Source organism: Oncorhynchus mykiss, chromosome 22, assembly GCF_057628025.1.
Source record: "Oncorhynchus mykiss isolate SJ-2025 chromosome 22, ASM5762802v1, whole genome shotgun sequence".
In the NCBI taxonomy this organism is placed as follows: Eukaryota; Metazoa; Chordata; class Actinopteri; order Salmoniformes; family Salmonidae; genus Oncorhynchus; species Oncorhynchus mykiss.
In genome coordinates, this window is record NC_143043.1 from 56787420 (window position 1) to 56802692 (window position 15273).

Sequence of the window (15273 nt, forward strand, 5' to 3'; positions counted from 1 at the left end):
GAGGCGCGGTGGCATCAAAACACTAGTGGGGGAGAGCCAAGATGGAGGCGCGGTGGCATCAAAACACTAGTGGGGGAGAGCCAAGATGGAGGCACGGTGGCATCAAAACACCACCCCCATACAAGTCATCTAGTGTACATATAAATCACTGATCATATCTCCAGCAGGTGGCACAGCTCTGCAGTAACAGAAACACAAGACGACCAGAGCAGCTGTATGTGGGCCAAAGTCACAAAATTGTATTTAAATCATTGTAAGACAACAAAGAGTATAAATATTTTATTTAAAACAACATTTTGAACTACGGGAACAAACATTATAGCTAGACCACTCATGGGTGGTGAATGCAGGAGCTAGTCCTCAGTAGCTTATCTTTTCAGGATGTACAGTATAGCATTAGTAGGCAGTACAGATAATGCACAGAATTGTCTAACAAAGTATACACGTTCATGTTCAACATACACTGCACCATAGAAATAAACACCATGGACATAAACACCTGATTTGCTTGTGATATTCCTATCTAGACAGGACAAATGAAAGACTCTATACATTTCCTTGACAATATCTTATTATTTCTTCATTTTACATTGAATGAATGTCAGATACCCATATAACATACAAGTATATTTAGATACTATGTGAAACCCATCAATGTTTCTATTGAAGCTAATAAATTACTGTAAATAACCACATATAAAAAGAGATTATGATATTGTAATTATTTACGAGCTATATTATTACAATGGCAAGACAGCAGCTGAAAAATCATGGCACGGTATAAAACTCACGTTTATTCTAGAGGCAATCGAGAATTCAAGCCTTCAATTTGAATGCAATGCAAAGCAAAAAAAAAATGATTACTCAGTATTATAAATACAATGTCGTTTTAAGACTTTGAAGTCTAATCTTGGAAGGCTGTCGTCTACGGGAACCTAGAAGGCTGTCATCTCGGAACCTAGAAGTCTGTCATCTCGGAACCTAGAAGTCTGTCATCTCGGAACCTAGAAGTCTGTCGTCTCGGAACTTAGAAGTCTGTCGTCTCGGAACTTAGAAGTCTGTCATCTCGGAACCTAGAAGTCTGTCATCTCGGAACCTAGAAGTCTGTCATCTCGGAACCTAGAAGTCTGTCATCTCGGAACCTAGAAGTCTGTCGTCTCGGAACTTAGAAGTCTGTCGTCTCGGAACCTAGAAGTCTGTCGTCTCGGAACTTAGAAGTCTGTCATCTCGGAACCTAGAAGTCTGTCATCTCGGAACCTAGAAGTCTGTCATCTCGGAACCTAGAAGTCTGTCATGACACGAGAGACTAACTGTTAGGTAATTGTCCAGCTTGGATTCCTTTGCTATAGCAGTTCAGTTTCATGGTCGATCATATCCAGATTAAAACCTTTGGTAGCGCAGGGCCACTGACACACCCTACATTTGAATCTCATTCTCAACCTTTCTAATCAGCTGTTATTTCCAGACCAACACACTCCTCCTTTCCCATGAGTCTTTGCTGAAGCAGTTCAGTTTAACTCTCAAGCTTTCATTTTCAAGGTTTATATGAAGTTGTAAATTACAACAAACAAACAAACAGTGCACATTCCCATCTTCTCTTTCTTCCCCTGTTGGAGCCAGTTTCTATCTTTCTTTGGTTATGCAAATATCTGTTTATTCGGTCATATTGCACCCTTTAGAATCATTTCGATTCTATATAAGGTGTATACATTAATTTGGTTATGTGGTCTTATGATTTAAATGAGAAAAGGTCAATTACGCCCTCTAGCCAGAAACAGTTACAAATACTGGCGGGCCCGCCCAGATATGTAAATTGGGCATTTAAAGACAGGAAGTAAGGCTTGCTGGTTAGGGCAAATGTTTGAGATACTGTGAAGGCATAAATGTTTTGAACCACATATGTCTTACCTTGCTTATTTTTAGTTTAAATTGAATATTGGAACCTTTGTCATTATCCGAATGTATTATTTTGAATTTTTACGAATAGAAACTTTTAGTTTTAATAAATCAAGCCACTGGATTCTTGACTTTAGATGGGATTTTGGATCTTTGATTATCTGGTTTTCCCACGGAGGAAAGCCGCTGCGATCCAATCTATTCTCCTGTGACAGTGTCCATGTTTTCCATAAGATGGCGCCGTACCGTAATGCTGTCGTCTTCAGAGCTTCGACCCAACTTTGCTATACAGTAACATGCTATACAGTAACATGCTATACGTGACATCAAAGCTCTGGCTCTGTGCTTCACAGATCGGGGTTTTGACTGACAGATGCGACAAAGATCTTTCCCCCATCCCTCCAGCTAATTGGGCAACTTTAGCAAATGTTTTGTTGACTGAGCGATGCTGTAAATTACAAGGACTCTATGTATTTTAGAAGTTGAAATGTTGCAGATTATAATAAATATGGCCATGTTACCATTAATATATTATCATAAATATGTATATATTCCTGCTACCAACCAGTCACCTTTCAGCCATGTTTATGTGCATCCTACGACCAATCACTTTTTTTGTTTTTTTGTGTGACTTTTACGCCCTTAACCACTGCGCCACCCGGGAGGCCCCCGACCAATCACTTTTTATGTATAAACCCACCTCCACCCCATCCAGTACCACTGGACATTGAATAAGGTACTGACCTGTATATACAACCACTCCAGTACCCAAGTGGCGAATAAACTTTGAAACTTGTCCCTCTTATAGTGTAAGTTGTTTACAAACCAACGTCACACATTCCTTCCCTCATTTTCCACAATCTCATGATGCCGCAACATCATCTCTCTCGTCGTTTTAAAAGCAGGATTCTCTCCCACAGCCTGGATCTCCGACACAACTGGGGAGACAATTACAGTTCTGTCTGCCTTTCTATCTGTGTCTGTCTGTCGGCCATTCTGTCTGTCGGCCATTCTGTCTGTCGGTCTTTCTGACTTTGTCTGTCTGCCTTTCGGTTGGTCTGTCTGCCTGTCTGCCTTTCGGTTGGTCTGTCTGCCTGTCTGCCTTTCGGTTGGTCTGTCTGCCTGTCTGCCTTTCTGTTGGTCTGTCTGCCTGTCTGCCCTTCTGTTGGTCTGTCTGCCTTTCTGTTGGTCTGTCTGCCTGCCTGCCTTTATGTTGGTCTGTCTGCCTTTCTATTGGTCTGTCTGACTTTCTGTTGGTCTGTCTGCCTTTGTCTGTCTGCCTTTCGGTTGGTCTGTCTGGCTGTCTGCCTTTCTGTTGGTCTGTCTGCCTTTCTGTTGGTCTGTCTCTCTTTCTGTTGGTCTGTCTGCCTTTCTGTTGGTCTGTCTGCCTGCCTGCCTTCCTGCCTGTCTGCCTGTCTTTCTGTTGGTCTGCCTGCCTGCCTGTCTGTTGGTCTGCCTGCCTGCTTGCCTGCCTGTCTGTTGGTCTGCCTGCCTGTCTTTCTGTTGGTCTGCCTGCCTGCCTGCCTGCCTGCCAGTCTGTCTGACTTTCTGTTGGTCTGTCTGCCTGCCTGCCTTTCTGTTCGTCTGTCTGTCTGCCTGCCTGCCTTTCTGTTGGTCTGTCTGCCTGCCTGCCTTTCTGTTGGTCTGTCTGCCTGCCTGCCTGTCTGTCCAGCAACGCTAGAAAAGCTGTAATTCATTCCCCTTCCATTTTTCCACTACGTCATGTTTCTCTAACTGGCTCAGACAGTGGAGGGTCAGGAACAGTGAGGAATCAGTATGTCTTCAGTCTGAAGACTTTAGACAGGGGAGAGGTGGCACTAGAATAGACGAGAAAGGACCCTGCTGTGGTGTTGAAATATTCCCAGTCCGTACAGCCGATGGTTGGGAGCCGGTGGATAGGGACAAATCCCTCATATCCCTGCCACCTGGAGGGACAAGCACAGCAGGATATAGGTCAAACTATTTATGTTTTCACTTCATAGTAATTAGTCTTTTGAGTCATTTACCACACTGTAAGGACTTTTAACACAATAAAATGCCAGTGTTTAACACTGTTTAAAAGAGTACCTCGCCTGTATATAACACTGTTTAAAAGAGTACCTCACCTGTATATAACACTGTTTAAAAGAGTACCTCGCCTGTAAATAACACTGTTTAAAAGAGTACCTCACCTGTATATAACACTGTAAATAACACTGTTTAAAAGAGTACCTCGCCTGTATATAACACTGTAAATAACACTGTTTAAAAGAGTACCTCGCCTGTATATAACACTGTTTAAAAGAGTACCTCACCTGTATATAACACTGTAAATAACACTGTTTAAAAGAGTACCTCACCTGTATATAACACTGTTTAAAAGAGTACCTCACCTGTATATAACACTGTTTAAAAGAGTACCTCGCCTGTATATAACACTGTTTAAAAGAGTACCTCACCTGTATATAACACTGTAAATAACACTGTTTAAAAGAGTACCTCACCTGTATATAACACTGTTTAAAAGAGTACCTCACCTGTATATAACACTGTTTAAAAGAGTACCTCACCTGTATATAACACTGTTTAAAAGAGTACCTCACCTGTATATAACACTGTAAATAACACTGTTTAAAAGAGTACCTCACCTGTATATAACACTGTAAATAACACTGTTTAAAAGAGTACCTCACCTGTATTTAACACTGTTTAAAAGAGTACCTCACCTGTATATAACACTGTAAATAACACTGTTTAAAAGAGTACCTCACCTGTATATAACACTGTAAATAACACTGTTTAAAAGAGTACCTCACCTGTATATAACACTGTTTAAAAGAGTACCTCACCTGTATATAACACTGTAAATAACACTGTTTAAAAGAGTACCTCACCTGTATATAACACTGTTTAAAAGAGTACCTCGCCTGTATATAACACTGTTTAAAAGAGTACCTCACCTGTATATAACACTGTAAATAACACTGTTTAAAAGAGTACCTCACCTGTATATAACACTGTTTAAAAGAGTACCTCACCTGTATATAACACTGTAAATAACACTGTTTAAAAGAGTACCTCACCTGTATATAACACTGTTTAAAAGAGTACCTCGCCTGTATATAACACTGTTTAAAAGAGTACCTCACCTGTATATAACACTGTTTAAAAGAGTACCTCGCCTGTATATAACACTGTTTAAAAGAGTACCTCGCCTGTATATAACACTGTTTAAAAGAGTACCTCACCTGTATATAACACTGTAAATAACACTGTTTAAAAGAGTACCTCACCTGTATATAACACTGTTTAAAAGAGTACCTCACCTGTATATAACACTGTTTAAAAGAGTACCTCACCTGTATATAACACTGTAAATAACACTGTTTAAAAGAGTACCTCACCTGTATATAACACTGTAAATAACACTGTTTAAAAGAGTACCTCACCTGTATTTAACACTGTTTAAAAGAGTACCTCACCTGTATATAACACTGTAAATAACACTGTTTAAAAGAGTACCTCACCTGTATATAACACTGTAAATAACACTGTTTAAAAGAGTACCTCACCTGTATATAACACTGTTTAAAAGAGTACCTCACCTGTATATAACACTGTAAATAACACTGTTTAAAAGAGTACCTCACCTGTATATAACACTGTTTAAAAGAGTACCTCACCTGTATATAACACTGTAAATAACACTGTTTAAAAGAGTACCTCGCCTGTATATAACACTGTTTAAAAGAGTACCTCACCTGTATATAACACTGTAAATAACACTGTTTAAAAGAGTACCTCACCTGTATATAACACTGTTTAAAAGAGTACCTCGCCTGTATATAACACTGTTTAAAAGAGTACCTCACCTGTATATAACACTGTAAATAACACTGTTTAAAAGAGTACCTCACCTGTATATAACACTGTTTAAAAGAGTACCTCACCTGTATATAACACTGTAAATAACACTGTTTAAAAGAGTACCTCACCTGTATATAACACTGTTTAAAAGAGTACCTCGCCTGTATATAACACTGTTTAAAAGAGTACCTCACCTGTATATAACACTGTAAATAACACTGTTTAAAAGAGTACCTCACCTGTATATAACACTGTTTAAAAGAGTACCTCGCCTGTATATAACACTGTTTAAAAGAGTACCTCACCTGTATATAACACTGTAAATAACACTGTTTAAAAGAGTACCTCACCTGTATATAACACTGTAAATAACACTGTTTAAAAGAGTACCTCACCTGTATATAACACTGTAAATAACACTGTTTAAAAGAGTACCTCACCTGTAAATAACACTGTTTAAAAGAGTACCTCACCTGTATATAACACTGTTTAAAAGAGTACCTCTCCTGTATATAACACTGTAAATAACACTGTTTAAAAGAGTACCTCACCTGTATATAACACTGTAAATAACACTGTTTAAAAGAGTACCTCACCTGTAAATAACACTGTTTAAAAGAGTACCTCACCTGTATATAACACTGTTTAAAAGAGTACCTCACCTGTATATAACACTGTATATAACACTGTTTAAAAGAGTACCTCACCTGTAAATAACACTGTTTAAAAGAGTACCTCACCTGTATATAACACTGTTTAAAAGAGTACCTCACCTGTATATAACACTGTTTAAAAGAGTACCTCTCCTGTATATAACACTGTAAATAACACTGTTTAAAAGAGTACCTCACCTGTATATAACACTGTAAATAACACTGTTTAAAAGAGTACCTCACCTGTAAATAACACTGTTTAAAAGAGTACCTCACCTGTATATAACACTGTTTAAAAGAGTACCTCACCTGTATATAACACTGTTTAAAAGAGTACCTCACCTGTATATAACACTGTAAATAACACTGTTTAAAAGAGTACCTCACCTGTATATAACACTGTTTAAAAGAGTACCTCACCTGTATATAACACTGTAAATAACACTGTTTAAAAGAGTACCTCTCCTGTATATAACACTGTCTAAAAGAGTACCTCACCTGTATTTAACAGTTTAAAAGAGTACCTCACCTGTATTTAACACTGTCTAAAAGAGTACCTCACCTGTATTTAACAGTTTAAAAGAGTACCTTACCTGTATATAACACTGTTTAAAATAGTACCTCACCTGTATATAACACTGTTTAAAGAATACGAGGATCCATCGTGAGAATTGGCCACAACAAGGAACTTCTCTTCACCCACCGAGAAGAATTCCCAGTCCACCGCACTGCAAAGATCAAACCACAGTGGAGTGTTTAGGCACCAGGTGTACCAAGTGTGTACCAGGTGTGTACCGGGTGTGTATCGGGTGTGTATCGGGTGTGTACCAGGTGTGTACCAGGAGTGTACCAGGAGTGTACCAGGTGTGTTGTTCATGTGTCTGACGCATCGCTCCAAAGGGATTAAGTTGTTTAAATTGAATTGGAGAGAGGACAAAGAGGTAAAGAATACGTTGTAAAGGACAAAACGAGGCTTTTATAGAGAACTGAATGCCCTCTGGTGTGGCTCAGTGGACTAACCTGTTTGTGACGATGTCCTGGAACTTAACGAAGGTCTGTGTGATCACGTTCAGTTCGTAGATGGTTGAGTTGATGTTGTAGTGACTAGGGCCTCTCTCGTTCAGTTTCTGGCCGTTAGCCACCGCCAGGAAGTACCGATCCTTGACCTGGAACATCTCCCAGTCCGTCGCTCCCACCGTCTGCAGGGGTCAGAGGTTAGGGGTCAAGGAGAAGGTTCAAGGTCAGTAAAAAAAACATTCCAGAAATGTTCCATACACACAAAAGCGTATTTCTCTCACATGTTGTGCACACATGTGTTTACATCCCTGTTAGTGAACATTCCTCCTTTACCAAGATAATCCATCCACCTGACAGGTGTGACATATCAAGAAGCTGATTAAACAGCATGATCATTACACAGGTGCACCTTGTGCTGGGGACAATAAAAGGACATTCTAAAATGTGCAACACAATGCCACAGATGTATAAAGTTGAGGGAGCGAGCAACCATAGACCATGTGTGGGGCGTTGTGTGGGCAAACGGCTTGCTGATGTCAACATTGTGAACAGAGTGCCCCATGGTGGGGTTATGGTATGGGCAGGCATAAGCTACAGACAACGAACACAATTGCATTTTATCGATGGCAATTTGAATGCAGAGATACCGTGATGAGATCCTGAGGCCCATTGTAGTGACATTTATCCACCACCATCACCTCCTGTTTCAGCATGATCATTCACGGCCCCCATGTCACAAGGATCTGGACACAATTCATGGAAGCTGAAAATGTCCCAGTTCTTCCATGGCCTGCATACTCACCAGACATGTCACCCATTGAGCGTGTTTGGGATGCTCCGGATTGACCTGTACAACAGCATGTTCCAGTTCCTGTCAACATCCAGCAACTTCACACAGCCATTGAAGAGGAGTGGGACAACATTCTACAGGCCACAATCAACAGCCTGATCAATCAACAGCCTGATCAATCAACAGCCTGATCAATCAACAACCTGATCAATCAACAGTCTGATCAACTCCATGTGAAGGAGGTGTTGTCGCGCTGCATGCGGCGCTGGTGGTCACACCAGATACTGCCTGGTTTTCTGTGAATGTCACGTCTTCTCCCGCTCCTCCCCTCCGGCGTTGCCGGGATACTAACCACCGGTCCTGGGATCCATCATTACGCACACCTGGCATCAAACATTACGTCATCATTACGCACACCTGGACTCCATTACCTCACGTATTACCTCCCCTGTACCTGGCCCTCCGTTAGGTTATTTCCCCCGTCAGCATTGTGTTTCATGTCTAAACTGGTGTTTGTTCTATTGTTCCATGTTCTGTTTATTACTAAACTCACCACCTGCACTTGTTTTCTGACTCCCAGAGTCTACGTGACAGAGAAGAAGATGTGTCGCGCCGCTTGAGACAAATCCTTTTCACACCAGATACTGACTGGTTTTCAGATCCACATCCCTACTTTTCAAAAAAGTTCAAAAGTAATCTGTGACCAACACATGCATATCTGTATTCCCAGTCATGCGAAATCCATAGATTAGGGCCTAATGAATTCATTTCAAATGACTGATATGACTGATATCCTTATATGAACTGTAACTCAGTAAAATCTTTGAAATTGTTGCATGTTTCGTTTATATCTTTGTTCAGTACAGTTCTGGGTTAACTTTCGCTCAGATTCAGACAACGATGGAGATCGGGGCATATCCTGGAGAAGAAACAGCTTGAGTAATGATTGGTGGTTTCATCATGTGGTGTTATGTACAGGACATCTAGTCTGTCTGCCAGGAGAACTAGAGTAACTGATGTCATAAAGCTGTGAAGTCTCTGTCTGAGGGGAGAACTAGAGTAACAGTCTGATGTCATAAAGCTGTGAAGTCTCTGTCTGAGGGGAGAACTAGAGTAACAGTCTGATGTCATAAAGCTGTGAAGTCTCTGTCTGAGGGGAGAACTAGAGTAACAGTCTGATGTCATAAAGCTGTGAAGGCTCTGTCTGCCAGAAGAACTAGAGTAACAGTCTGATGTCATAAAGCTGTGAAGTCTCTGTCTGCCAGGAGAACTAGAGTAACAGTCTGATGTCATAAAGCTGTGAAGTCTCTGTCTGAGGGGAGAACTAGAGTAACAGTCTGATGTCATAAAGCTGTGAAGTCTCTGTCTGAGGGGAGAACTAGAGTAACAGTCTGATGTCATAAAGCTGTGAAGGCTCTGTCTGCCAGAAGAACTAGAGTAACAGTCTGATGTCATAAAGCTGTTAAGTCTCTGTCTGCCAGGAGATCTAGAGTAACAGTCTGATGTCATAAAGCTGTGAAGTCTCTGTCTGAGGGGAGAACTAGAGTAACAGTCTGATGTCATAAAGCTGTGAAGTCTCTTTCTGAGGGGAGAACTAGAGTAACAGTCTGATGTCATAAAGCTGTGAAGTCTCTGTCCTGCATACCAAATGGCACCCTAATCCATATTTAGTGCACTAGTTTTGACCAGGGCTCGTGGGGAACGTAGGGATTTAAAAGTTCTATTTGGGATGTACCTTCTTTAACCCACCCAAAAGAACTTGTCAAAACAGCCATGATGGCTTCAAGCGTAACTAACCGGGCTGGAATTTCCCCCCGAGCTCAGAGACCAAACGTCTTTCTGATGTCTAACATGTGGCGGAGGGGCTACCAACTACAGTCTACTGTTGATATGTACACAGGATGATAAGTGATTTAACTTGTACTTCACTCGTTAATTATACCCTGCTTGCTTTCAAACCGTACAGCAGAGGTAGAGGTCTATTGATACATCCTTCTATAGTCAGCTTTAAGGCTCAGTCCCAGGTGGCACCCTGGTCCCTATGAGCCCTGGTCAAACGTAATGCACTATATAGGGAATAGGGTGCGTTTGGGACACAGACCCTAGAACCACAACAGCCTCTTGTTCAGGATTGATCTTCTGTTGGACAGCAGTCAAGGAAACTATTTTCTCCTAGCATTAAACGGTCACAACAGACCATCGAAGAAAAAAAACCCACAGAGCCATAAACAAAGAGCTGTGATGTTTTAGAGAGTGATATTTTAGACAGTGATATCTTCGAGAGTGATTGTGATTGCACTGCATCAACAGGTATAGAGCAGGAGGTGAAACACTGTCTGTACTTTTGTATTGTATACTAAATGCATCTATCATCTCTGTATTCAAAGGATCAGTGCTAGGTCGGAGGCAGCTAGGTCGGGGGCAGCTAGGTCGGGGGCAGCTAGGTCGGGGGCAGCTAGGCCGGTTGGCAGCTAGGTCGGAGGCAGCTAGGTCGGGGGCAGCTAGGTCGGGGGCAGCTAGGTCGGGGGCAGCTAGCCTAGCTAGGTCGGGGGCAGCTAGGTCGGGGGCAGCTAGGTCGGTGGCAGCTAGGTCGGGGGGCAGCTAGGCCGGGGGCAGCTAGGTCGGGGGCAGCTAGGTCGGGGGCAGCTAGGCCGGTTGGCAGCTAGGTCGGGGGCAGCTAGGTCGGGGGGCAGCTAGGTCGGGGGGCAGCTAGGTCGGGGGGCAGCTAGGTCGGGGGAAGCTAGGCCGCATATTCCATTTGAGATAACATGAATAAACCCGTTCAGAGATCAGGTTCATACCTGTTTGTCTATGGCCGGATAAGATCAATTTCCTAAGAGGGATTCAACTTAATTTTATTCCTTTTGAGTTTACAATCATTTATATTTGAGTAACAATGAGTAACAACGTGGGGAGCTCCACACGGCTGATGATTCTATCATAAATAAAGCTACAGAGGATCGACTCTGAGTCTAGCCTTGACTTATCCAGGCTTCTTATCGTGATGAGCAAGACTAAGAAATTAACCTCTGAGTCTGCATGATGTTATTTCTGTGTGGCGAAGTCAGTCTGCCCTCTAATGCCCTGCAGCGTGTCTGACTGACTGAGGTTACAGCTGGAGACGAGGTTCACAGCCAGAGGAGATGAGTATCTTCCCACCTCCCAGATTATTCCTTCTCCTTTTCATCTCGCTTCCTCTCTCCTCCTCCATCCTCTCCTCTCTTCTCTCACCTCCTCCTCCACCTCCACCTCCACCTCCTCTCTCCTCTCTTCTCTCACCTCCTCCTCCTTCTCTCTCCTCCACCTCCTCTTTCCTCTCACCTCCTCCTCCTCCTCCTCCTCCTCCACCTCCACCTCCTCTCTCCTCTCACCTCCTCCTCCACCTCCACCTCCACTCTCCTCTCTTCTCTCACCTCCTCCATCCTCTCCTCTCTTCTCTCACCTCCTCCTCCTTCTCTCTCCTCTCACCTCCTCCTCCTCCTCCTCCACCTCCACCTCCTCTCTCCTCTCACCTCCTCCTCCACCTCCACCTCCACCTCCTCTCTCCTCTCTTCTCTCACCTCCTCCTCCTCCTCCACCTCCACCTCCTCTCTCCTCTCTCCTCCTCCATCCTCTCCTCTCTCCTCTCTTCTCTCTCCTCCTCCATCCTCTCCTCTCTTCTCTCACCTCCTCCTCCTTCTCTCTCCTCCACCTCCTCTTTCCTCTTCCTCCTCCTCCACCTTCTCTCCTCCTCCTCCTCCTCCACCTCCACCTCCTCTCTCCTCTCAACTCCTCCTCCTCCTCCTCCTCCTCCACCACCACCTCCTCTCTCCTCCCTCCTCTCTCCTCCACCTCCACCTCCACTCCCCTCCTCTCTCCTCCAGCCACAAGAGGTAACTCATTTCCCATAAATAGTGCTGATCATTTACTGTTTTGTGAAGTTGGTTTGGTACAGTTTTTTTCACTTTCGGTTTCGATGTATTCATTCACAATAAATGTGTTATTTGGGTTCGATGTATTCATTCACAATAAATGTGTTATTTGGGTTCGATGTATTCATTCACAATAAATGTGTTATTTGGGTTCGATGTATTCATTCACAATAAATGTGTTATTTGGGTTCGATGTATTCATTCACAATAAATGTGTTATTTGGGTTCGATGCTGCAACAACACAGAATAAAACAATTGATGGTAGTGACTGCCCATCACTGTCACTTCATAAGGCTCCAATCATCATTTATTCACAACACTTTACTTCACATAATGATGATTATTTAATTAATAAAACCCCAATGATACTCGTGACTGCCCATTTCTGCATATCACTTATTAATAAACCATCGTTTATTCACAATACACTACTTTAATAAAGTCATGTATTGTGAGAGTTTTCTCCCTAATTGTCTTCCACCTATGGGATTATTCTGAAGAAGTCCATCGAAACGTCAATCAATTATTCTTGTCTAATAAAACAATGTCTTTTTAACGGTGAGCCTTTTCCTGTCCAAAGCTGTTGTGTATATTACATTGTTTAATTTCATGCCTTTTTATTTTATTCAAAGTTATCATCTATCTCATCTCTGCTCAGGAAGTAGCAGCCGGCCATCTACCGCTGTGCTCCCCAAAGACTCCTGCTTCAGGCTGGCTACTGGCTAGCTGGCTAGCTGCGTGGCTGCCTGTGAATCTTTAACTATAAGGAGTTGGACAACAGAGAAAAAATATCTCTAGAGAAACGGCACAAGCTGTGAATTGAGCAGTAAAACCCAGAACTAAACGGAATTTAAAAATTAACTGGTAACTTTCCCCAAATCCCCCAGGTTTTTCCAGAAATCCCAATTGGACTATTCTCTTGATTTTATTATTATTTTATTGCTTCTTTCTTCTAAATTCCAGGGGAAACTTCCAACCGGGATTTTGCAGCCCTAGATATGCCTCGTAGCTACTAACTGGACCATCTCACCTTGATGTATTGAAATGGCTGGAACATTCCTCCCAGCCAGATGTATATGGTGGAGTTGATGTTGGTGGATATTCCATCGAAAGTGTTGGCCACCACCAGGAAGTGGTATGGGCCCACGGAAAAGAACTCCCAGTCGTAGGCCCCAGAAGTCTCGAGGGTCTGATTCACCTCAAACACCTTGGTCCCTGGGTTCCACCGGTAAATCACACTGTCGATGTTGTGATTGTTGTCACCTATAAAATACACGGACGGGATTGTATACCACAGCACAAACTGTACCTTTCATCAAGACAAAACAATATGGCCAATAGTGTCAGGGGCGGTTAGCATTTTATATCATACCCCCAAGACATGCTAACCTCTCACCATTACAATAACAGGGGAGGTTAGCATTTAATATACTACCCCCAAGACATGCTAACGTCTCACCATTACAATAACAGTGGAGGTTAGCATTTTATATCATAACCCCAAGACATGCTAACCTCTCATCGTTACAATAACAGGGGCGGTTAGCATTTTATATCATACACCCAAGACATGCTAACCTCTCACCATTACAATAACAGGGGAGGTTAGCATGTTATATCATAACCCCAAGACATGCTAACCTCTCATCGTTACAATAACAGGGGAGGTTAGCATTTTATATCATAACCCCAAGACATGCTAACCTCTCACCATTACAATAACAGGGGAGGTTAGCATTTTATATTATAACCCCAAGACATGCTAACCTCTCACCATTACAATAACAGGGGGGGTTAGCATTTTATATCATAACCCCCAGACATGCTAACCTCTCATTATTACAATAACAGGGGAGGTTAGCATTTTATATCATAACCCCAAGACATGCTAACCTCTCATCGTTACAATAACAGGGGAGGTTAGCATTTTATATCATAACCCCAAGACATGCTAACCTCTCATCATTACAATAACAGGGGAGGTTAGCATTTTATATCATAACCCCAAGACATGCTAACCTCTCACCATTACAATAACAGGGGAGGTTAGCATTTTATATTATAACCCCAAGACATGCTAACCTCTCACCATTACAATAACAGGGGGGGTTAGCATTTTATATCATAACCCCAAGACATGCTAACCTCTCACCATTACAATAACAGGGGAGGTTAGCATTTTATATTATAACCCCAAGACATGCTAACCTCTCACCATTACAATAACAGGGGGGGTTAGCATTTTATATCATAACCCCCAGACATGCTAACCTCTCATCGTTACAATAACAGGGGAGGTTAGCATTTTATATCATAACCCCAAGACATGCTAACCTCTCACCATTACAATAACAGGGGGGGTTAGCATTTTATATCATAACCCCCAGACATGCTAACCTCTCACCATTACAATAACAGGGGAGGTTAGCAGTTTTGGGGGTATGATATTTATGCCTCTAACATTCTCAATCATCATTATTCACGATTCATTCAGAATTATCCGTAACCATGGTATCATCCACATTCACGTAAAAGTGTTTAGAAATATATATTATTCTTATTTTACACTAAAAATGACTCCAAATGTACAAAAAAGTGCTGTAATTTCTAAACGGATTAAAATAACCTCAAATGAAAGCTGACAAGTCTACATTTTAACATCATAGTCATGGTATCAGTCTACATTTTAACATCATAGTCATGGTATCAGTCTACATTGTAACATCATAGTCATGGTATCAGTCTACATTTTAACATCATAGTCATGGTATCAGTCTACATTTTAACATCATAGTCATGGTATCAGTCTACATTTTAACATCATAGTCATGGTATCAGTCTACATTGTAAAATCATAGTCATGGTATCAGTCTACATTTTAACATCATAGTCATGGTATCAGTCTACATTTTAACATCATAGTCATGGTATCAGTCTACATTTTAACATCATAGTCATGGTATCAGTCTACATTTTAACATCATAGTCATGGTATCAGTCTACATTGTAACATCATAGTCATGGTATCAGTCTACATTTTAACATCATAGTCATGGTATCAGTCTACATTTTAACATCATAGTCATGGTATCAGTCTACATTTTAACATCATAGTCATGGTATCAGTCTATGGTATCAGTCTACATTTTAACATCATAG

At 41.8% G+C, this 15273-nt stretch overlaps 1 protein-coding gene across 2 annotated transcripts in view; it reads right to left on the reverse strand.

Annotated features, from left to right (window-relative positions):
* Nucleotides 1–265: 265 nt before the first annotated feature.
* The window catches only part of tspearb (thrombospondin-type laminin G domain and EAR repeats b), a 55509-nt gene continuing 40501 nt past the window's right edge, over nucleotides 266–15273 (reverse strand). For both annotated transcript variants that reach the window (XM_036959510.2, XM_036959511.2), the window contains 4 exons: nucleotides 13145–13377; nucleotides 7416–7594; nucleotides 7022–7123; nucleotides 266–3821 (listed from right to left, as the gene is read on the reverse strand). In XM_036959510.2, the coding sequence (XP_036815405.2) occupies nucleotides 3668–3821; nucleotides 7022–7123; nucleotides 7416–7594; nucleotides 13145–13377 (668 nt within the window). In that variant the 3' untranslated portion in view covers nucleotides 266–3667. The remainder of the gene's footprint in view (nucleotides 3822–7021; nucleotides 7124–7415; nucleotides 7595–13144; nucleotides 13378–15273) is intronic.